This window comes from Corylus avellana, chromosome 5 (assembly GCF_965113065.1).
Source record: "Corylus avellana chromosome 5, dhCorAvel1.hap1.2, whole genome shotgun sequence".
NCBI lineage: Eukaryota > Viridiplantae > Streptophyta > Magnoliopsida > Fagales > Betulaceae > Corylus > Corylus avellana.
The window spans coordinates 12,297,723-12,324,315 of NC_142494.1; the positions used below are offsets into that span (position 1 = coordinate 12,297,723).

At 36.8% G+C, this 26,593-nt stretch overlaps 3 protein-coding genes and 1 pseudogene across 3 annotated transcripts; 2 read left to right on the plus strand and 2 right to left on the minus strand.

Annotated features, from left to right (window-relative positions):
• Nucleotides 1–3,507: 3,507 nt before the first annotated feature.
• LOC132181851 (phospholipase A1-IIdelta pseudogene) lies at nucleotides 3,508–4,776 on the minus strand (annotated as a pseudogene).
• Nucleotides 4,777–6,574: 1,798 nt separating this feature from the next.
• Nucleotides 6,575–8,120, plus strand: LOC132182890 (phospholipase A1-IIdelta). The gene has a single exon (XM_059596257.2). The coding sequence runs from the start codon at nucleotides 6,612–6,614 to the stop codon at nucleotides 7,884–7,886; it is 1,275 nt and encodes a 424-aa protein (XP_059452240.2). The 5' UTR covers nucleotides 6,575–6,611; the 3' UTR covers nucleotides 7,887–8,120.
• Nucleotides 8,121–15,561: 7,441 nt separating this feature from the next.
• On the minus strand, nucleotides 15,562–17,115 carry LOC132182395 (phospholipase A1-IIdelta). The gene has a single exon (XM_059595631.2). It carries the CDS (start codon nucleotides 16,843–16,845, stop codon nucleotides 15,598–15,600), a length of 1,248 nt encoding a protein of 415 aa, XP_059451614.2. The 5' UTR covers nucleotides 16,846–17,115; the 3' UTR covers nucleotides 15,562–15,597.
• Nucleotides 17,116–21,474: 4,359 nt separating this feature from the next.
• LOC132181339 (phospholipase A1-IIdelta-like) lies at nucleotides 21,475–23,058 on the plus strand. The gene has a single exon (XM_059594520.2). The coding sequence runs from the start codon at nucleotides 21,556–21,558 to the stop codon at nucleotides 22,885–22,887; it is 1,332 nt and encodes a 443-aa protein (XP_059450503.2). The 5' UTR covers nucleotides 21,475–21,555; the 3' UTR covers nucleotides 22,888–23,058.
• The last annotated feature ends 3,535 nt before the right edge of the window (nucleotides 23,059–26,593 follow it).

Consider the following 26,593-nt stretch of genomic DNA (forward strand, 5'->3'; position numbering starts at 1 on the left):
TATGAACGAATCCTATTCCGATTTCAGACTTCTATTTTGACTGGGAGACAGACCTCCGAATTATCTAGGTTTAATAAGGCTTTTAGGACTTCCCTAAACCTATAAATAGACTTCTTTGCATTCAAGAAAATATATAGAATTTCAGAGAGCAAAATTCTACAGTTTTTCTCTTTTTAGTTTATGTTTTATTTTTATGTGGAGTTAAATTCCCAACTAAGGTTGGAGATGAAGCCTCATCGATGAAGAACATCAATACTTTCATGTAAGTCTTTATTTATCTGATTTTATTGGGTTTAATATTTCAATTGTTTTACTTCTTTCCAATGTGTGGAGTGATTTTTGGATATCTTTTGTGATTCAATGATACACTTTATGATTTAAGATAATTTGGTGTTTCAATTAAAATTGGATATCTTTTGTGATTTACGGATATATTTGATGATTTAATTGATATTGGATTCCTCTTGTGATTTGCGCAATAAATGGATACATGGGATGATTTTGATTAATTGTTGAAGCATAGTAAAACATATCTAAGATTTTAATTGTGAGAACTTCAGATTAATATTGATAAATATGGAAGTATGTTGTTATGATTCAGTAAGTATGAATTCCCAAACCTTAGTATTTTAGCTCTTAGTTTATTTTAATTTGTTTATGTTTGTCTTTTAATTTCAAAAATCAAAATTCAAAACCTTTTGGAACTAGGTTAGGATTTAATTAGTTTAGATTTAAATTGTTCTTTTAAAAATACAATTCTTTGTGGCTTCGATCTCGCACTTGCAATCCATTAAACTACAATCGATTCGTGCACTTGTGAGTTAAATAAATTTGCACAATAAGTTAAATAAATAAATCCTAACCTAGTTCCAAAAAGTTTTGAATTTTGATTTTTGAAATTAAAAGATAAACATAAACTAATTAAAATAAACTAAGAGATAAAATACTAAGGTTTGAGAATTCATACTCACTGAATCATAACAACATATTTCCATGTTTATCAATATTAATCTGAAGTTCTCACAATTAAAATCTTAGATATGTTTTACTATACTTCAACAATTAATCAAAATCATCTCAAGTATCCATTCATTGCGCAAATCATAAGAGGAATCCAATATCAATTAAATCATCAAATGTATCCGTAAATCACAAAAGATATCCAATCTTAATTGAAATACCAAATGTATCTGTAGAACAAATCACAAGGGATATCCAATTATTTAGGCAAATAAAATCAAGCAATCAATTATGTAAAATTATTTTAAATCATCAAGTGTATCCTTGAATCACAAAAGATATCTAAGAATCACTCCACACATTGAAAGAAGTAAAACACTTCCAATAAAATCAGATAAATAAAGACTTACATGAAAGTATTGATGTTCTTCATCGATGAGGCTTCATTCCCAACCTTAGTTGAAAATTTAACTCCACATTAAAATAAAACCTAAACTAAAGAAAACCTATACTAAAAAGAGAAAAACTGTAGAATTTTGCTCTCTGGAATTCTATATCTTTTCTTGAATGCAAAGAAGTTTATTTATAGGTTTAGGGAAATCCTAGAAGCCTTATTAAACCTAGATAATTCGGAGGTTTATCTCCCAGTCAAAATAGAAGTCCGAAATCGGAATAGGATTTATCCAGATTTGTGTCCTTTAATTGCGGGGGGATTTTGGCATAGTAACCGTCCGAATTAAAAAAATCCTATTTCCCAACGAATTGTATTATTTTGAGTTAGCCTTCTAATGCCATTTGAATCACTTCAATCCGATATTTGAGAAGAAAGTTATGATCAAAATACTGAGACGTGTACAGAATCTGAATTTAAATCCGATCCGAAATCTTATCCTGATCTTTAATCCAATTTGATCTTTAATCCAATTTAACATTTTCCTTGGATTTGGTTGAACTTAACCACATCATCTTGGTCTTCTCAAAATATGTTTTCTTCCAAGCTTCGCAATTTTACCTTTAAAGCTGTAGTTTTTCTTCAACGACCTACAAAATACTAAAAACACAAAACTAACACAAAATATTAAATAACGACACAGGTAAAGAATTAACTAATGTAAATAAAGGGGTTCAAGTATGCAATATTTGACACTTATCAATGAGCTAAAATCTCTTAATGGGTCCATAGTCCCTGCCTATTGGGATGGGGTGTTCCCTGCACACACTCTTGATGGATACCACCTATATGAGTGTGGAGGTTCTATCTCCTATGAGACTTGGGTAGGTCTCTAAAGCACACATGAAAGCCATTTTATGGTATAACAACAAAAGATGTAGATTGAGTACGGATAAGTTTAAAACTCTTAATGGGTCCATAGTCCCTCCTTCTTGGGATGGGGTGTTCTCTGCACACATTCTTGATGAACGTCACCTATGTGAGTGTAGAGGTGGTGCCGCTTCCTATGAGACTTTGGCAAGTCTCTAGAACACTCATAAAACCCAGAGGCGCATGGCCTGTATTAGGCGCCAACCCACTATAGAACAACCCAATTTTCTTTATTTGATTTGATTTGACTTTTTGTTTATTTAATTTGATTTAAATTTTTATTTTTGGAGAAAGTTATGTGGATGATAAGTTTGTTTAACTTATGGATTTGGTCAAAAGAGTTTAACTCTACAACGATTCATTAAGTTCCTACTTATTTATCCTAGGTGTGGTTAAAACTTTCGGGTATCACATCGATACATGCTTTCAATCTCTTTTTATTCTAATGTTTGTAGCATGTGGGGGATTGTTATAATATTTGTTACAAACATTCATTTTTCAGTCATTTGAAAATGTTTTATCATTTGATAATATCTTCACGAATTTTTATAAGAAATAAAAATCATCTTTAACAATTTTGGTTTATAACCGTTTGTATTTATTACTTGGTTATGAGATATAACTTTTATGACCATTTGTATCTATTACTTGGTTATGAGTTATTAAATAAAAATTAGTTTTAATAGATTTTTACCGTTTTGACCGTTAGTATTTAACAAGTTTTATTGTAGTTTGACAATTTGATTATTAACAAATGTTTTATCGTTTTTTAGTGTTATGACCATTTGGTTATTAATTATATAAAGAAATAAAACATTCTCAATCCTATGGTAGAGTGAGTTTGCAACAAGAAAGAAAGAAAGGCAAACTTATTTTCTTTATAAAAGAGTTTTGTCCTATTTTAGAAGATCAATTGCATAGAATTCGATTATATTCAATTTTTATTTTCTCTTTGCGGTTTTTTATCAAGAAAATCAAAGAGTTGTTCTACTAGTCTTCGTTACTGGAAGTGCGTCCTTAACGAAAGTAGGTGTTATAGTCTAATCCTGAAAAGTTGCGTGTCAAATGATCTGATCGCACTGAGTTATACACTCTGGGAGGCACGAATCAACCTTTAAGGACAATGCTCTTGCGTGATTCTATAGCATTGTGAGATCTTTTCATACTCTACTTTTCATCTCTTATATTTTATTTATTTTATTGTTAATTTTTATATTGTAATTATTTTATATCAATGAGAATTTGTGCATAACTAAAATTATTTCGAACAATTCGTGATTGGGTGGAGCCAAAACCCAATCGCCATTGTCATCACGCACCATCCCTTTGTTCTTCTCCACCCACCACGACCCTGGAATCAAGCACTCATCCTTGAGAAAATCAGAGAATTTGTTGACCAAAGCCAAACTCCTCTTCACCTTCAGCTCAAAATCACCATTCTTCCCGTTCCAGCCAGCCACCACATGCAACATGGCCTCCAAATTATGCCAGTCACTCGGATTCTTGGAGTCCTTCAAGCTCGGCGACTTCCTTGTATCTATCACCAGCTCGATCCCCGTGTCCACGTACCCCAACCACCGCCCCGGATAGTGCGGGATCACGTCGATGGTGTTCTTCACATGCAGAACCTTCAGATTTGTGTACTTGTTGAACCTCTCATTGAAAGCTTTATTCCCAACTCGCGGGCACGCGAAAACAATAGCCGAAACCGGAATATCGGAAACCCCATTCTCGACAAGATCGAAAGCGCTCAAGACCGATAAGCTTGCGCCAAGGCTGTGCCCTGTTAATGTGACGCTTACATTCTCGTCTTTGTATTGGTGGGTCAACTCCTTGATCTTGCTTAGAAGCTGTGCTCTTGCGCTTGTTTTTGTGAAGGGTGACGTGGGGTCGTCTGAGGTGTAAATGGTAATCCAGCCCCTCATGACTTTTGGAATCTTTTCTCTCCTTAACGGTTTAACAGAAGAGAAACAGAGAAGTTTTTTCGGCGCTTTTTCAGGATTGTTTGGACGAATCAATGACATGGCAGATGCCAGGTCAGCACCCAACACATCAATCCACTCGTAGCTCCTTGTTGTGCCGCGCCATGCGACGTATATTTCACGGCGGCCGAGGGCGCGGCTGACATCGTCGGAGGTGACGGCGATGTAGCCAATCCAGTTGGACTCGCGGTCCCAGGATTCGCGGGAGTGGGAGTGGAGAAGAAAGGCTTCGGCGTTGCTGACTTTGGCGGTGGCGTAGAGGAAGGAAACGACTTGGTAGTCGGAGGGGGCGTCGAACATGAGGTTGTGGAAGAAGGAGGCCTTGCCGTAGCGGCTGGAGCCGCAGTACTTGGAGTTTTGGTCGTTGTTGAAGGCGTCGTAGGTGGCCTGGCAGAGGTCGCCGCAGCGGAGGATGAGTTTGCGGAGGGAGAGGTCGAGGGGGTCTAGAAGGCCTTCCCAGTTATTGCTGCCCAGGAGTTTAGGCCATGTAATTGCTTCAGCTCCGTTCATGGTTGTAGACTCGTAGTGTAAGGGAGGGGAAGATTTGTATAATGCAGATGGGCAGATGAGTAGGTGTATTTTGTTGGATTATATAAAAGAATTGAAACGATGAAGTCAATATTATTATTATTATTTATTTTTCATTTCTTTAAAGAAGCCAGAAGGTAGAAGGGAAGGTGTATTGGTCATTGTCTGCTGGATCCCGTTTACATGTTGTTTTAATAACAGCATTTATGCTATAATTTAAGTAACGGTTAAGAATGAATCTCTCAAAATCTTTTTTGATTTTCTCTTTCCTATTAAAAACTTCTCAAAATAAGTCAACTTTGAAATTCAATCTTGACCGTTGCTTACATTATAGCATACATGCTGTTATTAAAATAACATCATGTAAACCAGATCCCTCAAACCCTTAAAATACCCGACAATAATAACAGCATGTATGCTGTAGTGTAAACAACTGTCAAGATTGAATCTCAAAGTTGACTTATTTTGAGAAACTTTTAATAGGAGAGAGAAAATGAAGAAATATTTTGAGAGATTCAATCTTGACCGTTATTTAAATTACAGCATACATTCTGTTGTTTTAATTACAAAACCAAATTAAACAATACTTATTTCCTATTTTTTATCATCAAATCCTTCAAGTTTGGAGGGCTGACTGGTTCAGGACTTTTGGACATTTTAAGAAAAAATTAAAACTATTTCGTCTCAACAAAGTATGCAAAAACAAAAATTTCCATAAAAAAGACTCATAGAACTTCTAAATCAGCCTCCTCCTCTAATCCTCATATTCCAGGAATCAATTCCCTCCTCCTTGGATTTTTTTTTTTTTTTTGTTCAAAAAAAAAAAAAAAAAAAAAAAAAAGGAACAACCCTTAATACCAATTGGAATGCACGCATGAAATAATTAATGACATGGCAACATGCAGAAACATGGATGAACCACCGTCCACCAACCTATCATAACCAGGCGGCGTCAACACGTGGTGGATTCACAGTTTCATTTTGCAATTTTTTAAAGAATAAAGAGTCAGACATTATTGTAATCGGCTTTTCTAGTCCAAATAATACTTGATGGATCTCCGCCCCTGCATCTTACCTGTCCGGGTTACGATTTGACCCGAATGCAACCTGCACTTAAAAAAAAAAAACATTTTTATTGATTTCTTTAAATTTGATTTTTTTTATAAAAAAAAAAAAAATTCAAAAAAAAAAAAAGTTATTTAACAAGCTCTCTACTCTATTTTAAATTTAACTTTGATCTTTCCAAATATAAAAGTGAAAGTTATTTAGTTTTAAAGCATCCATATTGAGCACTTCAAATAAAAGTTAAACTAGAAAAGAAAAACTTACTTTTTTAAATTTGAAGAATCGCTTTTAAAATAAACCAAATATCAAACTCTCTATGTCTTCGTTTACTTTAATCAAACATTATTATTTTCTTATCTTTTAATTCTTTTTTTATTCTTGGTAGATGAGAGAGAAGTTATAAAATGAATATATAAGATTAAAAAGTTAAATAACTTTTACTTTTTGGCACTTGCTATTTGAAAAGCCTTATTGAATTTGAAATAGAATAAAGAGTTTGTTAAATAACTCTTTTTTATGAGTTTTTTAAAATTTTTAAAGAAAAATTGAATTTAAAAAGCTCAATAGAGCTGATCTTGTATATTCATTTTCCTTTATCGCCACCCATTTTTTATCCCCCAAGAGACATCTGTATCCAATTAAACAACACAAATTCCGTTCCTTTCTCCATCAAACCTTAGAAAATCTTCCTTATCTAAATGGGAAATAATCCAACAACATACACTCTGAGCCCCAAACACGCCCCCGCCGTGACGATGAACCCAGCAACCGAAGCAGCCGAATCAACAGAATGGTCTCAACTCCTCGGCAGCAATAACTGGGAAGGCCTTCTAGACCCCCTCGACCTCTCCCTCCGCCAGCTCATCCTCCGCTGCGGCGACCTCTGCCAGGCCACCTACGACGCCTTCAACAACGACCAGAACTCCAAGTACTGCGGCTCCAGCCGCTATGGAAAGGCCTCATTCTTCCACAAAGTCATGTTTGACGCCGCCTCCGACTACCAAGTCGTGTCCTTCCTCTACGCCACCGCCAAAGTCGGCCACCCTGAAGCCCTTCTTCTCCACTCGCAGTCGCGCGAGTCCTGGGACCGTGAGTCCAACTGGATTGGCTACATCGCCGTCACCACCGACGACGTCAGCCGCGCCCTGGGCCGACGCGAAATACATGTCGTGTGGCGCGGGACGACAAGGAGCTACGAGTGGGTTGACGTGTTAGACGCTGATCTCAAATGTGCCATGCAATTGATTCGTCCAAATGCGCGTGCTGAATTTGGCGATGGCGATGATGGTAGTAGCAGTAGTGATAGCCATGGTGATAATGAAAAGGTTCCAAAAGTCATGAACGGCTGGCTTACTATTTACACCTCAGACGACACCAACTCACCCTTCACAAAGATCAGTGCAAGAACACAGGTTTTAAGCAAGATCAAAGGCTTGATACAGCAATACAAAGATGAGAAGATAAGCGTCACATTAACAGGGCACAGCCTTGGCGCAAACTTATCGGTCTTGAGCGCTTTCGATTTGGTGGAGAATGGGGTTTCCGGTATTCCGGTTGCAGCTATTGTATTTGGGTGCCCACAAATTGGGAATAAAGCTTTCAATGAGAGGTTCAACAAGTATACAAATCTGAAGGTTTTGCATGTAAAGAACACAATCGACTTAATAACCCACTATCCAGGGCAGCTGTTGGGGTACGAGTACACGGGGATTGAGCTGGTGATAGATACAAGGAAGTCGCCGAGCTTGAAGGACTCCAAGAATCCGAGTGACTGGCATAATTTGCAGGCCATGCTGCATGTGGTGGCTGGATGGAATGGGGAGAAGGGGGATTTTGAGCTGAAGGTGAAGAGGAGCTTGGCTTTGGTCAACAAGTCCTGTGAGTTTCTCAAGGATGAGTGCTTGATTCCAGGGTCATGGTGGGTGGAAAAGAACAAAGGGCTGGTGCGTGATGAAAATGGGGAATGGGTTATGGCTCCCCCCGATGACGAGGACCTACCTGTCCCCGAGTACTATGGACAAGGGACATGAATTAAATGGATGGTTGGTGAATTGTCTGCAATATGCATGGTTTACTCGCTTACTATTCGACGCTTCTTTCTGTGCCTTCCACGGATGCTTACTACTCCTTTGTTTATATAGATTCAAGACTAATAGAATGCGCTTCTTTCCTCAACCAGATAACATCGATCTTATGCGTTTCCACATCCAATAGTTGTATGTAATAGTCAAGAATTAAGTCTGTTCAATAACTAACTTGGGAAAATTTTGTGCAATATGCATGGTTTGCTTATAATTTCTCAACAAATGTTGTGATGTTTAAGAAATTACATAATTCTGGGTCATGCTGTATTTTAGTCGACGGACCGTTGCATACCTAGACAAAGTTTATAGAGGCAAAGCAGAGGGGCATACTAAGTTCATATGGTTAATAAACGGTATGACTATAAATGAAACTCATATTTTGGATAACTTTTATAAACCACAAAATACAACTTACATCAAACTTTAGCCACAGGCCTTACAAGAAACCCCCTTACAAACCAGAAAACCCAAAATACAAGCCTAACTGCAGAAAACAGAAGAAGGAACATTCTGCAGAAACCAACAACAGGAAGACAAAACAACCCCACCAACCAAACAAGCAAGACCAACTAAACCAAAATCATCTTATCGACATCCAAAAAGCCACAAAGCTCCTCATTTCTAGCTGTATACCGAAATTTGCCTTTTGTCTACAACTTTGCCCTCACTTCCCAAAGGATTTGCTTCAGAATTTGCTCATCAGTTTTTTACTTTCTCAAACTTGATTTGATCCAATGCTTGATTTATGCGCTTAAATCCTATAGCGAATGGAAACAGACTGGGGGAAATGGGGTATGGAAATTTGGTGGAAATGTGAAGCCAACCGTGTCAGCAAAATCTTTTGTGAGGAAAAATTCGGAGCCCTTTACGAATTCCTTGTCAAGGAACTCCTCAACGAGTGAAAAATCTTTGAATGTGCTGTCCTCAGACATTGATTTTAATAAAATGGTTGGTAAGCTTAACTTTTTCTTTTTAGGCTTTTTATATATTTACTTTGCCAAATTGACTGAAGAAGCTTGAATTTTGTTGGATTTTTACTTGCAGCCTCCTAGTGGTTGTATTAACTATATTAACATACTAAAATAAAAATATAATAATATTAATGTTATATATATATATATATATATATATATCATTTCTCATCAACGCTTACAGCCCACCAACAAAAAATAAAACGTACAAAAAGGAGTTGGTTATAAATTAATTAGAAAAGGTTCACATATTCCCTCAAATTACTACTCAATTAATAATGTTCCTCTCAAACTTTCAATTAGGACAATTAATGTTCCTTTCAAGGTCAGCAAAAGACAAAAATGACTCTAAATTTGTGTGAATAAGACAAAAATATATTTATAAATTCGAGAAGTTTTCTTTTTAACAAAAACATTTAAAAAAAAAAAAAAAAAATTCCACTCCCTTTTTTTTAAAAAAAAAAAAAAAAAAAGAAAAATTTTAGGTTTTTTTTTTTAAAAAAAGTTTTATTAAAGATATTTTCATTGTTACGGAAAAATTAACAATTGTTTTAGTTCGGACGACATTGTCGGTGGTAGTTTGAAATGAAGTACATGGACTTTCTCCAAATTAATTTATGAAATTTAATTTATGGACTTTCTCCACCGTTGTTTGTCTTTTTAAGAAGAACAATGGTTTGTGTGAAAATTCTTTCTTGTTAACAACATAGTGCTACAATGTTTGTGGGTATCATTCATGTTAAACCCTCACGAGACTTCACTCGTCTACTAGGGATGCCTAGGGGTTTAAAAGGCTTGTTGCATATGCTAAATGCAATCGTCTCTCCCATGAAAGATGATTATGTTTCTTGCTTTCAGATTATTTTTCATTTTATTTTGCTAAGGGACAAGCAAAATGTAAGTTTGGGAGTGTTTGATTAGTGCCAAATATTGCATATTTGGACCTCTTTATTTACATTAGTTAATCATTTAGTTATGTCGTTATTTAATGTTTTATGTTAGTTTTGTATTGTGTTTTAAAGGTTGTTAAAGAAAAACTGCAGCTATAAAGGGAAAAATGCAAAGTTTCAAAGAAATCACACTTTGAAAAGACCTAGATGATGTGGTTAAGTTTAACCCAATCAAGGAGAGAATTAAATCGAAATTTCTCTAATCGGAGTCAAAATCGGATTGGATTCAAAATCAGATTTTGTACATATCTCAGTATTTTGACTATAATTTTTCGTTAAAATATCGGATTGAAATGATTCTAGCGGCATTGGAAAGCTAACTCAAAATACTACAATTCGTTGTGAAATATGATCTTTCTAATTTGGATAGTTACTATGCCAAAATGGCCCCACAATAAAAGGACACAAATTTGGACGAATCCTATTCCGATTTCATACTTCTATTTGGACTGGGAGATAGACCTCCGAATTATCTAAGTTTACTAGGGCTTCTAAGACTTTCTTAAGCCTATAAATAGACCCATTTACATTCAAAAAAAGATAGACAAGTCCAGAGAGCAAAATTCAACAACTTTTCTCTTTAGTTTAGTTTTTCTTTAGGTTTAGGTTTAAGTTTATATTTTATTTTTATGTGGAACTAAATTCCCAACTAAGGTTGGGGATGAAGCCTCACTGATGAAGAACGACATTACTTATATGTAAGTCTTTATTTATCTGATTTTATTGAGTTTTATATTTCAATTGTTTTACTTCTTTTCAATTGGATTGAATGATTCTTGGATATCTTTTGTGATTCAGTGATACACTTGGTGATTTGAGATAATTGAGTACAATTGATTACTTGATTTTATTTGCCTAAAAATTGGATATCTCTTGTGATTTTTCTACGGATACATTATAGGTTAGGATTTAATTAATTTAGATATAAATTGATCTTTCAAAAACACAATTCCCTGTGGGTTTGACTTCGCATCTGCAAAACACTATATTGCAAACGATTCGTGCACTTGCGAGTATTAAAATTTACACAACAGTTCATCCAAAGTAGTTGCAGAGCATGCTCCCTTGTTCAAGGATGTGTGAAATGTGATCTTCAACCGCCTCATTGCCGTCATCGATGGTGCACTCTCTTTTTTGCAATCCAATCACTGGACAACATCACAAGGAATTATGGGATCCAATTTATTTAATCAGATCCATTTTTCATTTTCTTTTTTAGACTTAATCTTTTGTACTGCAATGATTGATTTGGGACTTTTGTTTCACCAACCCCTATTCTTGTAGCTTTATTTTAGGGATAGATACTTCTGCTACCATCTATAATCATATCTGGGTGATTGGCTAGGGATGAAAAAGCGGTTAGTAAAATTCATTAATCACCTTCACTAATCACCAAAGTGGTTAAGCGACGGTTATCGGTTAATAACTTTAATAACCGCTAACTGTTTTTTTAAAAGAAAAAATTTAAAAATAAATTAAAAAAAAAACTTAAACGACGCCGTTTTTATGGTGATACGATAATACCCTACTACATATGACATCGTTTCTAGATTTTTATACATTTTTATATATATTTAAACACAAAAACGATGTTGTTTCATGTGGTGATTAGCGGTTTTAAAAAACTCACTAACCGCCTTCAAAAGCAGTTTGCAGTTAGTGTGGTTAACCGTCTACCTTTTTACCCATATGATTGGCTATTGGTGGTGGTTCGATCAAAGGGTGGTTCGGCTACCTCCAAATGACAAAAAAAAAAATCAAAATGGAAGGGGTGGGCAAATCACCCCCAATAGCCATGAAGGTGGTTTGGCCACCCCATCTGAGCAGCCTAATTCTTTCTGATGTAACACATTAATGAATATTCTCAATTTTTCTAACATCATGAGACTAATTTTTTTTTAATTTATTTGCTTATTCTATTGAGTTACTATTCTTTTTTAAAACTGATCAATGAACTATTTGACAAAACCCAAAACTATATATATTGTAAAGGTCGCATTACTTAGGCCCCGTTTCTTTCGACGTAAAATCATTTTTAGGAAAATGATTTCTGCATTTTACGGTGTTTGGTGTGACATAACATAATAGTCAACAAAAAACGTTTTCCCTTGGATCGAAAATCCTTTTTTAATTTTCGGAAAAAGCTTTACAGATTTGAATGCCACCCAGACCGGCCGGTTTAGGGTGGCTCTTATGGCAAGCCAGCTACACCTTAATTTTTTAATATTTTTTTAATTATTTTTAAAATATAAATAATATTTTATTATTATGGGTAAATATATTATAAGTCCCTAAGTCAACGCGCCAAAATTAAATAGTCTCTAAGTTTTTTTTTTTGAAAATTTACTCCCTTGGCTAATCAAAATGCCAGAAAAATCCATGCCGTCAGAATTTTTTAACAACCGTTAGTCTGGGTCAAAACGCACAGTTTCACCTCATTAAAATATTAATTTTTTTTTTAATTTAATTTTAAATTTTAAATCTAATTTTTTTAAAAAAAAAATAAAAAAAAAAATTTGAAGGGGTGGCCAGCGGTGGGGCTGCCACCCCTGCCCACCCCACCCATTTCACTTCTATTTGAGAAGAACCCAAACGATCAGAGAGTGCAAGAAATTCCATGCAAAGCTTGTAGTCTCACGGGCAATCTCAAAATTCCATATCGCAAACAACCTTTTGAGCCAATACGCAAAATGTAATGGTTTAGACCATGCACACCTCATGTTCGGCAAAATGATTCACAAGAACGTGGTGACATGGACTTCGATGATTTCAGCTCATGTTCATGATGGGTCTTTAGGAAAAGCTATGGATATGTTCAAAGGAATGCTTGAAGTGTGTGAGAAACCAAACAGGTTTGCTCATATGTTCCTGTAAGATCTACAAAAGAATCAGATAAGAAACTTGAAAAAACAAAAATCTTCGACAGCAGAAATCAAACACAAATGAAAATGAAACCAACTGCACAAATCTCCAGCCATAGCCAACATAAGAAAAAAGTCCAAAGATGCATTAGCCTCTCTTGGGATAAACCCTTTCCCAAGATTCAGATCCAACTTCAAATATTAATCTTGCCCTCTTTGGCTCACCTCCAAAAAACCCCAGAACTTCAAAATGTTTAAAGATGCTCTTAATAAAGCTTGGAGCTCGTGGGTAATTGAATCAAACGTGAATTCACACACCGTAGTACGTGAGCAATCTTCGGAAACTAATTCAGCCTCATCCACAGAACCATCCTTACCCAGAAAATTTGCTTTTGAGCCAACTATCTCTCCCTTCTCGGAAATCCCATCTTCAGCGAATGTGTCCTGTTCTTCTTTCTCTAAGGCCTTTCCAATACCAAAGCTTTCAACAAATTCCTCTGTTTTTAGTTCACCAACAGCCTCTGAATTAAGCGTTTCACAATTCTTGTCGGAAAAAATCCCAGGGGTGGCATTTTCACACATACCCACCGTCGACGCTCCCACTCTCGGGAATTTTTTTTTTTTTTTTTTAATTAATTTTAGATTTAATTTTTAAATTAAATTAATAAAAAATTAATACGCTGACGTGGCAAACGGTGCATTTTGATTGAAATTAATTGGGTTAAAAAATTTTGACGGTAGAAATTTTATTGGCATTTTGATTAATCCAGAGAGTAAATTTTTGAAAAAAAAAACTTAGGGGCTATTTAATTTTGACGCATTGATTCAGAGACTTATGATATATTTATCTTATTATTATTTATATTAATCCGACAGATGTCCCATTTATGGCACAATGATCTTTGATCCGGCCATTAATTGGGTACTTTCCAGTCCAAAATGGACTGGAGAGGATCCGGTTGTGAAGGCAAAGTGGTGTGAATCTTAAAGCTCTAGTAGCTCTAATCCCAATGTTAAATAATTAATTATTTTTAAAATTTAAATTAATAGAAAAAACATAAATTTAGTCATTTAATCTTGCAAAATATGAGTTTCACTTTCATACCATTTATTAAAGAAAATACCATGTGTTCTCTCAGCGTTCTTTGGTCTTAGATATTATTTTATGAAAAGGCAAAAAAGAATATAATCCTTATTTCTCTTACTAAATTTTAAAAAAATAATATCTACATATGACTAGGAAAACACACAAATATATATATATATATACACTAAAAGAACACTTAGAACACTTGGCCCATTTATTACCCACATAAACTTAGAGCACGTTTGAGATTGTGTTTGAGAAATAAAGATTTTAAGTCAAAAAGCGTTTTTTGGCAAAATCTTTATTTTTAAGCTTTTGCTAAGAGTGCGTTTTGGTCATTTTAGACCCTTAAAAGCGCTTTTAATTTTTTTATAAAACATATATTTTTTTTCTTCAAATGAACTTTTTGAATATTATACGTACTTTTAAACACTTCAAATACACACCTAAACATGCCCTTAATATGCTCGGTGCTTCCATACTTGTTTTCCTTATTATATTCTAACTTACTAAAGAGAGTGACTTTTATAAGGAGGTGGTGTAAACCCATCCCTTTGTGCACATCACCCATCAAGTGACACCTCAGCATTTTAGAATAAATCTACGTTTAAGGAAAAAAGTCAAAACACTATCACATCATATTATTTCACTTAAACCCTAAAAAATTAATTTTATTTAAAAAAAAAATAATAATAATTTGATGGGGTGGTTGGGTGGCCACCCCATCTCCCGCCGGCCACCCCATGTCCTAGGGGTGGCCCGCGTGGCCACCCCTAGCCCATATGGGGTGGTCGGTGAGCCACCCATGGCCTAGGGGTGGTCGCCGAGCCACGGCCACATCCAGCCCGCTGGCCACCCCAGATGGGTTGGGGGTGGCAGCGAGCCACCCTTAGCCCTTTCCCATATTCTTAAAAAAAAATAAATAAATAAAGGGAATAAAGCTATATAATATGATGTTTTTGTTTTTATTTGGGTTTGTGCAATAATCCTAGGTGGCAACTGCTTTTGGTGGGCACAAAAGAGCTGCTTATAGGAGTTATTCTCCTTACGAAAGCAAAATAAACATCTTAATTAAACTTGGCCCGGGCCTGGGATCGGTCGGTCAATTTAAATAAAGCTAGCGTTATGGTAGAATTGTTTAATTTCTTAAATAAAAATTACAATATTGATTGAAAAATGATTAAATAAGCATATCATAATTCTCCCAAGTTAGTTCTTAAACAGACTTAATTATTGAGTTTTACATACATACAACTATTGACGTGGGATCGCAAAAGAACGAGGAAAGAAGCACATTCTAGTTGTGCATCATTCTAGACGACCCATATACCTCTATATTCAATTATTTTCTATATTTTTAATGTATATATATATTTATTTCCTAAATAACTTATACACCAAATATTAGGCAGGGAATGTTTTAGCATCATGATTTTATAGAGAATTTGTGTTTTCAAATCGTAAGTAAAAGGATTATTTTTTTTAAAAAAAAAAACGCATAATTTTAAATGTTAAATTGCGATTTTAAAAACCATACTGTAATTTTATAAACACTTTAATTGTGTTTTTATTGCAAATCCAATCAGACCATAACACTACACTTTACACTCAGATTTTATGAACTAATGTTGACATGTTTTATGTGGGTTCTCATGCCAACCATTTAAAAAAATATATATTTAAATTTATTTAAAATGAATGTCAAAACTAGGATAAATTAAAATAATAATAATAATAATAATAATACAAACCAATCAAGAAAACAAACCATTCAATTGGTGGGCCTTGTCAATAATACTCAGGGACAGGTAGGTGTTCGTCATCGGGTGGAGCCAAAACCCAATCACCATTGTCATCACGCACCATCCCTTTGTTCTTCTCCACCCACCACGACCCTGAAATCAAGCACTCATCCTTGAGAAACTCAGAGGATTTGTTGACCAAAGCCAAGCTCCTCTTCACCTTCAGCTCAAAGTCACCCTTCTTCCCGTTCCAGCCAGCCACCACATGCAACATGGCCTGCAAATTATGCCAGTCACTCGGATTCTTGGAGTCCTTCAAGCTCGGCGACTTCCTTGTATCTATCACCAGCTCGATCCCCGTGTCCACGTACCCCAACCACCGCCCCGGATAGTGCGGGATCACGTCGATGGTGTTCTTCACATGCAGAACCTTCAGATTTGTGTACTTGTTGAACCTCTCATTGAAAGCTTTATTCCCAACTCGCGGGCACCCGAAAACAATAGCCGAAACCGGAATATCGGAAACCCCATTCTCGACAAGATCGAAAGCGCTCAAGACCGATAAGCTTGCGCCAAGGCTGTGCCCTGTTAATGTGACGCTTAAATTCTCGTCTTTGTATTGGTGGGTCAACTCCTTGATCTTGCTTAGAAGCTGTGCTCTTGCGCTTGTTTTTGTGAAGGGTGACGTGGGGTCGTCTGAGGTGTAAATGGTAATCCAACCCCTCGTGACTTTTGGAATCTTTTCTCTCCTTAACGGTTTAACAGAAGAGAAACAGAGAAGTTTTTTCGGTGCTTTTTCAGGATCATTTGGACGAATCAATGACATGGCAGATGCCCGGTCAGCACCCAACACATCAATCCACTCGTAGCTCCTTGTTGTGCCGCGCCATGCGACGTATATTTCACGGCGGCCGAGGGCGCGGCTGACGTCGTCGGAGGTGACGGCGATGTAGCCAATCCAGTTGGACTCGCGGTCCCAGGACTCGCGAGAGTGGGAATGGAGAAGAAAGGCGTCGGCGTTGCTGACTTTGGCGGTGGCGTAGAGGAAGGAGACGACTTGGTAGTCGGAGGGGGTGTCGAACATGAGGTTGTGGAAGAAGAAGGCCTTGCCGTAGCGGCTGGAGCCGCAGTACTTGGAGTTTTGGTCGTTGTTGAAGGCGTCGTAGGTGGCCTGGCAGAGGTCGCCGCAGCGGAGGATGAGCTTGCGGAGGGAGAGGTCGAGGGGGTCTAGAAGGCCTTCCCAGTTATTGCTGCCCAGGAGTTGAGGCCATGTAATTGCTTCAGCTCCGTTCATGGTTGTAGACTCGTAGTGGAAGGGAGGGGAAGATTTGTATAATGCAGATGGGCAGATGGGGAGGTGTATTTTGTTGGATTATATAAAAGAATTGAAACGATGAAGTCAAAATTATTATTATTATTATTTATTTTTCATTTCTTTAAAGAAGCCAGGGGAGGTGTATTGGTCATTGTCTGTTATTATTGTCGTTCTATTTGGTAGGTATGGGAAATGCATAGTAACCGGGTATTTTAAGGGTTTGAGGGATATGCTTATATGCTATTATTTTAATAATTATTTTAATAACAGTATGTATGTTGTAATGTAAGTAACGGTCAAGATTAAATTTCAAAATTAATTTACTTTGAGAAACTTTTAATAGGAAAGAGAAAATGAAGAAAGATTTTGAGAGATTCAATCTTGATCGTTGCTTAAACTACAACATACATGTTGTTATTAAAACAGAATGTAAGCGGAATCCTTGTTTGAATATGTAATTTTAAAAAAAGAAATGTTAAGTTTTTTTTTTTTTTAGAAAATAATATTCATGTCACGAGGAATCATAGCAATTCTTTTTTTTTTTTTTTTTTTTAAAAAAAAAGTGCAATTTGATAACACATAAAAGCCTTTAACAAAATTGCAGTTTGATTTTTAATAAAGAAAAAACATCTATCTTCTTCAACAAAAATACATGTGCAGCCAATCAACTTAGAATCTCTGCAATCTCTAGGGTACAACCTACCCAATGCTTTGATAAATATTTGGGTCAGCAATGGTTCGAAGGTCTCGAAGGTGAACTTTTCAGTCAGTCAAAGATAGAATTTTGAATCTTATAAGCAATTAGAAGGTAAAATTCTTATCTCAAGCTATGAATGAGATTTTGCTAAAAGCAATTGTCTAAGCTATTCCAGAGTACATAATGAGTTTATTGAAGCTCCCAAAGGCTCATTGAAATAAATTCCATGATAAAGAAGTTATGGTGGGCACATATGGATAATGATGCAAAAATTCAATACCAAGTGAACTGGACCAAAATGGGGAAATCAAAATTGAATGGGAGATTGGGATTTCGGGACCTAGAGAACTTCAATAAGGCACTGCTAGCAAAGTAGGGTTGGCGTGTACTTCAGAACTCGAAGCCGTTAGCTGTTGTGAAACTGACCCTCGTATTTATGGAGGAGCATATGGTTTGCCAGAGATTTATTTAAGGAGGGGCTTACTTGGAGAGTCGAGAATGGTGAGAAAATAAAATTTTTTTTACAACAAATGGATCCCACAGAATCAGGTCGTGTGTACGCCCTTATATTCTTAGAAGGGGACTTTCAGAAGATGCAGTAGTGGTTGATCTTATTGACAGGGACACTCGGTGGTGAAATTCTACCTTGCTTGTGGCGGCCTTTGAGGAGGATATTAAGGCAAAAATTAGTCAAATTCCCCTTAGCATGTTCAATGGTAGAAATCAACAGATGTGGAGGTGCTCAGCATCGGAAGAGTTCAATGTTAGAAGTGCATATCATCTAGCAAACTCATGTACGAAGAATGATAAAGGGGAAAGTTCTTATACGTCTCGTTTCACGGATACATGGAAGAGCATTTGGCAGATGAGGGTCCTAAATGTTGTAAAAGTGTTCATGTGGAGGACATGTCTCAATGCATTGTCGACAAAAGCGATTTGTTTAAGAAGAAAATTGTGCTCGACTCTCTCTATGCCCTATATGTGGGAAGGCAGAGGAAACAACAGAGCATGTTTTATGGAACTGCCCTGCAACTAGAGATGTGTGGAGTGTATGTTGTTGGAAGTTTCAAAAATGTGGTGAGATGAATGATGAGTTTATACTCTTCGTAGATAACATGTGCAAAAAATTGGATAAGGATGAATCGGAGGCAATGGCGGTGGTCGCTCGGAACTTGTGGCTAAGAAGATATTATGTGGTCTATGGGGGGCTTTTCGACCATCCTAACCAACTTGTTCAGAAGGCTCTCGAGTCCATTCAAGAATATAAAGATACACAAGCCATCCATCATAAGACGGAAGATGAAGAAACAGTGGTTTGCCATTGTTGGACGATTCATTTTGAGAGAATTGTTAAGGTCAATTGGGATGCTGCGGTAGACATACATAATAGGAATATGGGCATATGAGTCATTATACGTGATTTTATGGGGGAGGTGTTGGCTACCTTGCAATCTCCAAAATGTAACATTATTGACCCCGTTGTAGCTAAATTTGTTGCTGCTTTATGGGCAATTATTTTTGCTAAAGAGATAGGGTGGAATAAGGTGGAGCCGGAAGGAGATGCTTTACAAGTAGTGTAGGCTTTACAGAAAGAGGGGCATAATTAGTGTCGATATGGCTAAATAATTGACGATGCTCGAATTGTGTTGCAATTTCTTATACAAAGTAGAGTCTCTCATGTTCACAACGGGAAGTGAACGAAGCAGTTCATAAGCTTGCAAATAGTGCACTCACAATTATGGAAAGAGTGATTCATATAATAAAAACCTCCTCAATGTGCTTTTGACATTGTAATAGCCAAACATATTGATCAAAGTATTCATCAATGATATATAAAATGATTGAATAGTTTAAAAAAAATAAAAATTGCAGTTTGAATTTTAAAATTGTGTTTCAAAAAAGTACTCCCTTACACGCACTTTAAAAAGGCAAATGTAAACAGGGGGGCATTATTGAAGAAAATGTAAACGGACCGGGGGGGTGGGGCATATACATTATTGAAGAAAATAGATTTGTTAGTGGTGCAAGTTGGATTGAAGTCAAATCGTAACACGGCAAGGTAGGAGGGAGCGTAGAAGTTGCCAAAATTGCATGATTGCATCCACCAATGTGGCAGAGTTTGTCTGTGACTCTTTGCTAAATGGATTAGGACAATAAAAGCCAATTAAATTGCATTTACTTTAGAAAATAATTGCATATAACCAACCCAAAACAATTCAAATTCAAATCGAATATTTTTCATAATTGCAAAACCAAATTAAAAAAAATACTTATTTCCCATTTTTTATCATCAAATCCTTCAAGTTTGGAGGGCCTGACTGGTTCAGGACTTCTGGACATTTTATTTCGTCTCAACCAAGGATCTTTTCACCTCTTGAAAGTAAGCAAAAACAAAAATTTCCATAAAAAGACTCATAGAACTTCTAAATCAGCCTCCTCCTCTAATCCTCAGATTCCAGGAATCAATTCCCTCCTCCTTGGATTTTTTTTTTTGTTAGAAAAAAAAAATAAATGGAAAAACCCTTAGTACCAATTGGAATGCACGCATGAAATAATGACATGGCAACATGCAGAAACATGGATGAATCATGAACCACCGTCCACCAACCCATCATAACCAGGCGGCGTCAACACGCGGTGGATTCACAGTTTCATTTTGCAATTTTTTAAAGAATAAAGAGTCAGACATTATTGTAATCAGCTTTTCTAGTCCAAATAATACTTGATGGATCTCCGCCCCTGCATCTTACCTGTCCCGGGTTACGATTTGACCCGAATGCAACCTGCACTTAAAAAAAAAAAAAAAAAAAAAAAAAACATTTTTATTGTGTTCTTTAAATTTGATTTTTTTTTTTTAATTTAAAAAAATTCACAAAAAGAATCATTTAACAAGCTCTATACTCTATTTCAAATTTAACTTTGATTATTAAGGCTCTCCAAATACGAAGTGCCAAAAAATGAAAGTTATTTAGTTTTAGAGCATCCACATACTGAGCTCTGTTAAATTTCAAAAAAAAAAAATTAACTTTTTTAAATTTGAAGAATGGCTTATAAAATGAACCAAATATCAAACTCTCTGTATCTTCCTCTTCTTTAATTAAGTATTATTATTTTCTTATTTTTTTTAATTCTTATTTTATTTTATTCTTGGTAGATGAGAGAGAGAAGAAAAATGAATATATAAGATTAAAAAAACTAAATAACTTTCACTTTTTGGCACTTGTATTTGAAGAGTTTTGTTGATCAAAGTAAAATTTGAAATAAAGTTAAATTTGTTAAATGACTCTTTTTGTGAGTTTTTTTTTAAATTTTTAAAGAAAAATCAAATTTAAAGAACTCAATAGAGATACTCTTGTATATTCATTTTCCTTCTCTCTATTTACTAAGAACCAAAATATAATAATAATAATAATAATAATAATAATAATATTTAACTAAAAAAGTGACTTTTTTAATTCATTTTCAAAATCACTCTTTAAATTTAAAAAAAGTAAATTTTTTTCGTCAAATTCAATTTTTATTTGAATAGCTAAATATCAATGCTATGACAAATTCTCCCTGCTTTCTTAAATTAATTTTTAAAGCACTTTAAAATCTACTCACTTAGATTTCTTTTCTAGATCCCTAAAGCTTTTTTCCAAGACATTTCAATAATTTATAACTTAATTGCCCCTACATCAACTCCTGCGATCACGTTGAACCACTGCTTTCACACTGTCTACTTTCTCTTTTAAAATTGCCCTTCCATACCAACTAATCCACCGACACAAACAAAAACGGACGACAATGGCCAAAGAAACCAAATAAAAAAATACATGCCAAAAAACAATAACAAATGACTTCTTCATGGTGGGTCCGGTCAGCGATCAACAGTCAGCGCCACCCTTATCGCCACCCTTTTTTTTTCCCCCAAGAGACATCTGTATCCACTTAAACAACACAAATTCCGTTCCTTTCTCCGTCAAACCTCAGAAAATATTTCCTTCATCTAAATGGGAAATAATCCAACGACACACACTCTGAGCCCCAAACACGCCCCCGCCGTGACGATGAACCCAGCAACCGAAGCAGCCGAATCAACAGAATGGTCTCAACTCCTCGGCAGCAATAACTGGGAAGGCCTTCTAGACCCCCTCGACCTCTCCCTCCGCCAGCTCATCCTCCGCTGCGGCGACCTCTGCCAGGCCACCTACGACGCATTCAACAACGACCAGAACTCCAAGTACTGCGGCTCCAGCCGCTATGGAAAGGCCTCATTCTTCCACAAAGTCATGTTCGACGCCGCCTCCGACTACCAAGTCGTGTCCTTCCTCTACGCCACCGCCAAAGTCGGCCACCCTGAAGCCCTTCTTCTCCACTCGCAGTCGCGCGAGTCCTGGGACCGTGAGTCCAACTGGATTGGCTACATCGCCGTCACCAACGACGACGTCAGCCGCGCCCTGGGCCGACGCGAAATACATGTCGTGTGGCGCGGGACGACAAGGAGCTACGAGTGGGTTGATGTGTTAGACGCTGACCTCAAATCTGCCATGCAATTGATTCGTCCAAATGCGCGTGCTGAATTTGGCGATGGCGATGATGGTAGTAGCAGTAGTGATAGCGATGGTGATAATGAAAAGGTTCCAAAAGTCATGAACGGCTGGCTTACTATTTACACCTCAGACGACCCCAACTCACCCTTCACAAAGATCAGTGCAAGAACACAGATTTTAAGCAAGATCAAAGGGTTGATACAGCAATACAAAGATGAGAAGATAAGCGTCACATTAACAGGGCACAGCCTTGGCGCAAGCTTATCGGTCTTGAGCGCTTTCGATTTGGTGGAGAATGGGGTTTCCGATATTCCGGTTGCAGCTATTGTATTTGGGTGCCCACAAGTTGGGAATAAAGCTTTCAATGAGAGGTTCAACAAGTATACAAATCTGAAGGTTTTGCATGTAAAGAACACAATCGACTTAATACCCCACTATCCAGGGCGGCTGTTGGGGTACGAGTACACGGGGATTGAGTTGGTGATAGATACAAGGAAGTCGCCGAGCTTGAAGGACTCCAAGAATCCGAGTGACTGGCATAATTTGCAGGCCATGCTGCATGTGGTGGCTGGATGGAATGGTGAGAAAGGGGATTTTGAGCTGAAGGTCAAGAGGAGCTTGGCTTTGGTTAACAAGTCCTGTGAGTTTCTCAAGGATGAGTGCTTGATTCCGGGGTCATGGTGGGTGGAAAAGAACAGAGGGCTGGTGCGTGATGAAAATGGGGAATGGGTTATGGCTCCCCCTGATGACGAGGACCTGCCTGTCCCCGAGTATTATGGACAAGGGACATGAATTGAATGGATGGTTGGTGAATTGTGATGTTCATCTTTTCATTATGTTAATATTCTTTGGACTTCTTTCTGTTACTTAAACGGATGCTCCCTCCTCTGTTCTCTAGCTAGAACTAGGGTAATCGAATATGCTTTTGATCGGATCAATGAACAAATGTCATTTTCTGCTCAATTTTCTAATTTCCGTAGGAAATAATTGTATTTAGAAGGCATGAGTCTAGTCTGTTTAGGAGTTACTTTGGAGAATTGTCTGCAATATGCATGGTTTGCTCGCTTACTATTCGAGGCTTCTTTCTGTGCCTTCCACGGATGCTTACTACTCCTTTGTTTATAGGGATTCAAGACTAATAGAATGCACTTCTTTCCTCAACCAGATAACATCGTTCTTATGCGTTTCCACATCCAATAGTTGTATGTAATAGTCAAGAATTAAGTCTGTTCAATAACTAACTTGGGAATATTTTGTGCAATATGCATGGTTTGCTTATAATTTCTCAACAAATGTTGTGATGTTTAAGAAATTACATAATTCTGGGTCATGCTGTATTTTAGTTGACAGACCGTTGCATACCTAGACAAAGTTTATAGAGGCAAAGCAGAGGGGCATGCTAAGTACATATGGTTAATAAACGGTATGACTATAAATGAAACTCATATTTTTAATAAGTTACGCTCTGATGATGTTTTTAAGATTCAGAGTAGGCTGTCAATGGTGAATATTGGTGATGTTGATCAGCCTACTTGGAAATTTTCTAAAAATGGAGTGTACAATTGTGCTGCTAAATGGGAAGTTACTAGGCATAAGCAGCAGCAAGTCAGGTGGTGGAGATTAATTTGGTTTTCACTGGCTATTCCTAGACAAGCATTCATATTGCAGTTGGCAGCTTGGGACAGTCTCACCACAAGGGCCAGATTGCTTAGTTGGGGATTTGGAGGTAATGTTCCTTATGTTTTTTGTAGAAGTTGTATTGAAGATAGAAACCACTTATTTTTTAAGTTTAGTTTCTGTAAAAGGGTTTGATTAGAAACTGTCAGGAAGTGTTTGATTAAGGATACTCTGAATGAATAGGATGATTTATTGATAGAGGAGTCAAAGATTAGAATGGTAAGGGGATGCGTGCTGTCCTGTTTAGATTGTGCTTGAGTGCTTCTATCTACAATTTATGGAGGGTGAGAAATAATATTAGACATGGAAATCATCTTCAAGCTGAAGAGAATAATTCATAAGATAAATTGGGAGCTAAGAATGAGGATCGTCGCCTACGCTTTTAATAAAATTTCTCTGATTACCTAAAAACAAAAAAAAAAAAACAAAAAAAAAAGAAAAAGAATGAGGATCATGTCTAGTGGTAGTTTTTTTTTAGAAGCAGAGATAATGAGGAATAGTATGTTTGGAGGTAGTTGAGTTTGCTGTGACTGGATGGTGGGGTGTTTTGCCTCTTCTGATGATGCAAGTGACAGTGTGTGAGTTGCAGCCAATTGCTTGTACATTGTTTGTGCTGATTTGTGAGTTGCAGCCATTTGCTTATGCAGAATGCTTGTGCTGAGTTGTTGGTTGTCATGATATAGATTATTTGAGATGCAGCCAGTTTCAGTGAAGTTTTGCTGTTTGCTGTAGGTACTCATATTTTTCCTCTGGGTTCACCAAATTATCTTGAATGTATGTTTAAAATACACGTGTCTTCCACTCCCTCAGACAACATATTTTGAATATGACTGAAGTAACAGAAAACTGCCTTTAATATCCAATCTCACTTGGGATATGCTAGCCAATGTTAGCTGGAAGTGACGAGCCAAGACTACTCCGCGAGAGATTTTTTATCAGATTCTGAAAATGATATATTGACCAGTAGGTACATGTGTATTTAAGGCTTTCGGGGACCATTTACATTCTGCTCAATATTATTCAATGACTTCTGAAGTATATTTATATTTTGGATAACTTTTATAAACCACAAAATACCACTTACATCAAACTTTAGCCACAGCTAAAGGCAGACACCCCTTACAAGAAACCCCCTTACAAACCAGAAAACCCAAAATAGAAGCCTACCTGCAGAAAACAGAAAAAGGAACATTCTGCAGAAACCAACAACAGGGAGACAAAACAACCCCACCAACCAAACAAGCAAAACCAACTAAACCAAAATCATCTTATCGACATCCAAAAAGCCACGAAGCTCGTCATTTCTAGCTGTATACCGAAATTTGCCTTTTGTCTACAACTTTGCCCTCACTTCCCAAAGGATTTGCTGCAGAATTTGCTCATCAGTTTTAGGATGCCCAACTTTGCCTAACTTCATTCCTGTTTCTCCACAAATGATAAATGGTAAAACCAAAGGCAAGCCTATAAAAATTAGCTTGCAATGTTTTTTTTTTTTTTTCATCCATTGTTGTATCCCCAAAGAGACTACATCATCCCATTAAAAACCCAAAAAAGGGAGGGTTCATCACACCACATTTCTGCATAACACCGGGCCACACTCTTTTGCTAACACCACAAGTGAAGAATAAATTATCTCTATCTCCAATCACCCTTCAACCAAAAACACATTTCACTTCTCCCTAAAAACCCCATTGCAGCATCTCGTCTCCCGTAATAAGAGCATTTCTCATAGCAAGCCACACAATAACAGCATGTTTTGGCACTGCTAAAGGGTACCAAACCAGACGAAACCATTCCATTGGATTTTTCTACTCCCTAATAGCATTCTAGGTATCAAAACTAGAATATTTCCCACTTTTAGATACCACCCAGATTGGCTTATCTTCCTCTCCAATACGAACAAGACAAAGATGGCTTTGAATCAACTAACTGATCTGAACGTGTTGTTCTCCAGTTCCAGCTTCCTTGCTTCAAGCATAATCTAGAATCATGAACAACTCTGTACCCAAATTTTAAGAACCCTCTATTTTATATTAGAGGGTTCTTAACAATGCTCTACGGTTCTTACCATTGTTTACAAAAATGGAGCAGAGAACTTAGTACCAGATGCCTTGTCACGAATTCTGGAGCATTTAGAGGTTTTTGCCATTTCTATTCCAGCATGTGTTACTCTTGATCATATTAAAAAAGAACAACAAGAAGACCCTAAATTAAAGAAAGTCATTTAGAAGGTAGAGCAAGATCCTTCCACTGTTCCCCATTTTTCATGGCAAACAAATCACTTGCGGTATTAGGGACGAATAGTTTTAGCTTCTCATTCTTCCCACAAATCAATTGTTTTATAGGAATGTCATGACTCACCCGGTGCTGGGCATTCCGGATTCCTTCATACTTACAAACGCATTATTCGTGTTTTTTATTGGAAGGGTATGAAAGTGAACATCAAGCAACTTGTTGCCGAATGTGAGACATGTCAATGTCAAAAGGGAGAAACAGTAGCAAGCCCTGGACTATTACAACCACTGGCAATACCGGAGGAAGCATGGACAGACATATCCATGGACATATCCAATCCTTGAGGTTCGACACCCTCAATATAGCCCTATCCTACAAGGATTTGTACCATTGTGAGTGGTCTTTTATTATTGATATATTTTTGCTTTAAAAAGACCACATCAAACTCTTCCTTGAATCGAGTCCATTTAATAGCCTCCTCGCTTCCTAATTCCATCACTAGCGAGTTCCTCTTTGCGCACTACTATCGTAATGCTTCTCTAGAGAACTTGTAGGCCGTGTACTCGACTCTTTGCTTCTCAGTGTA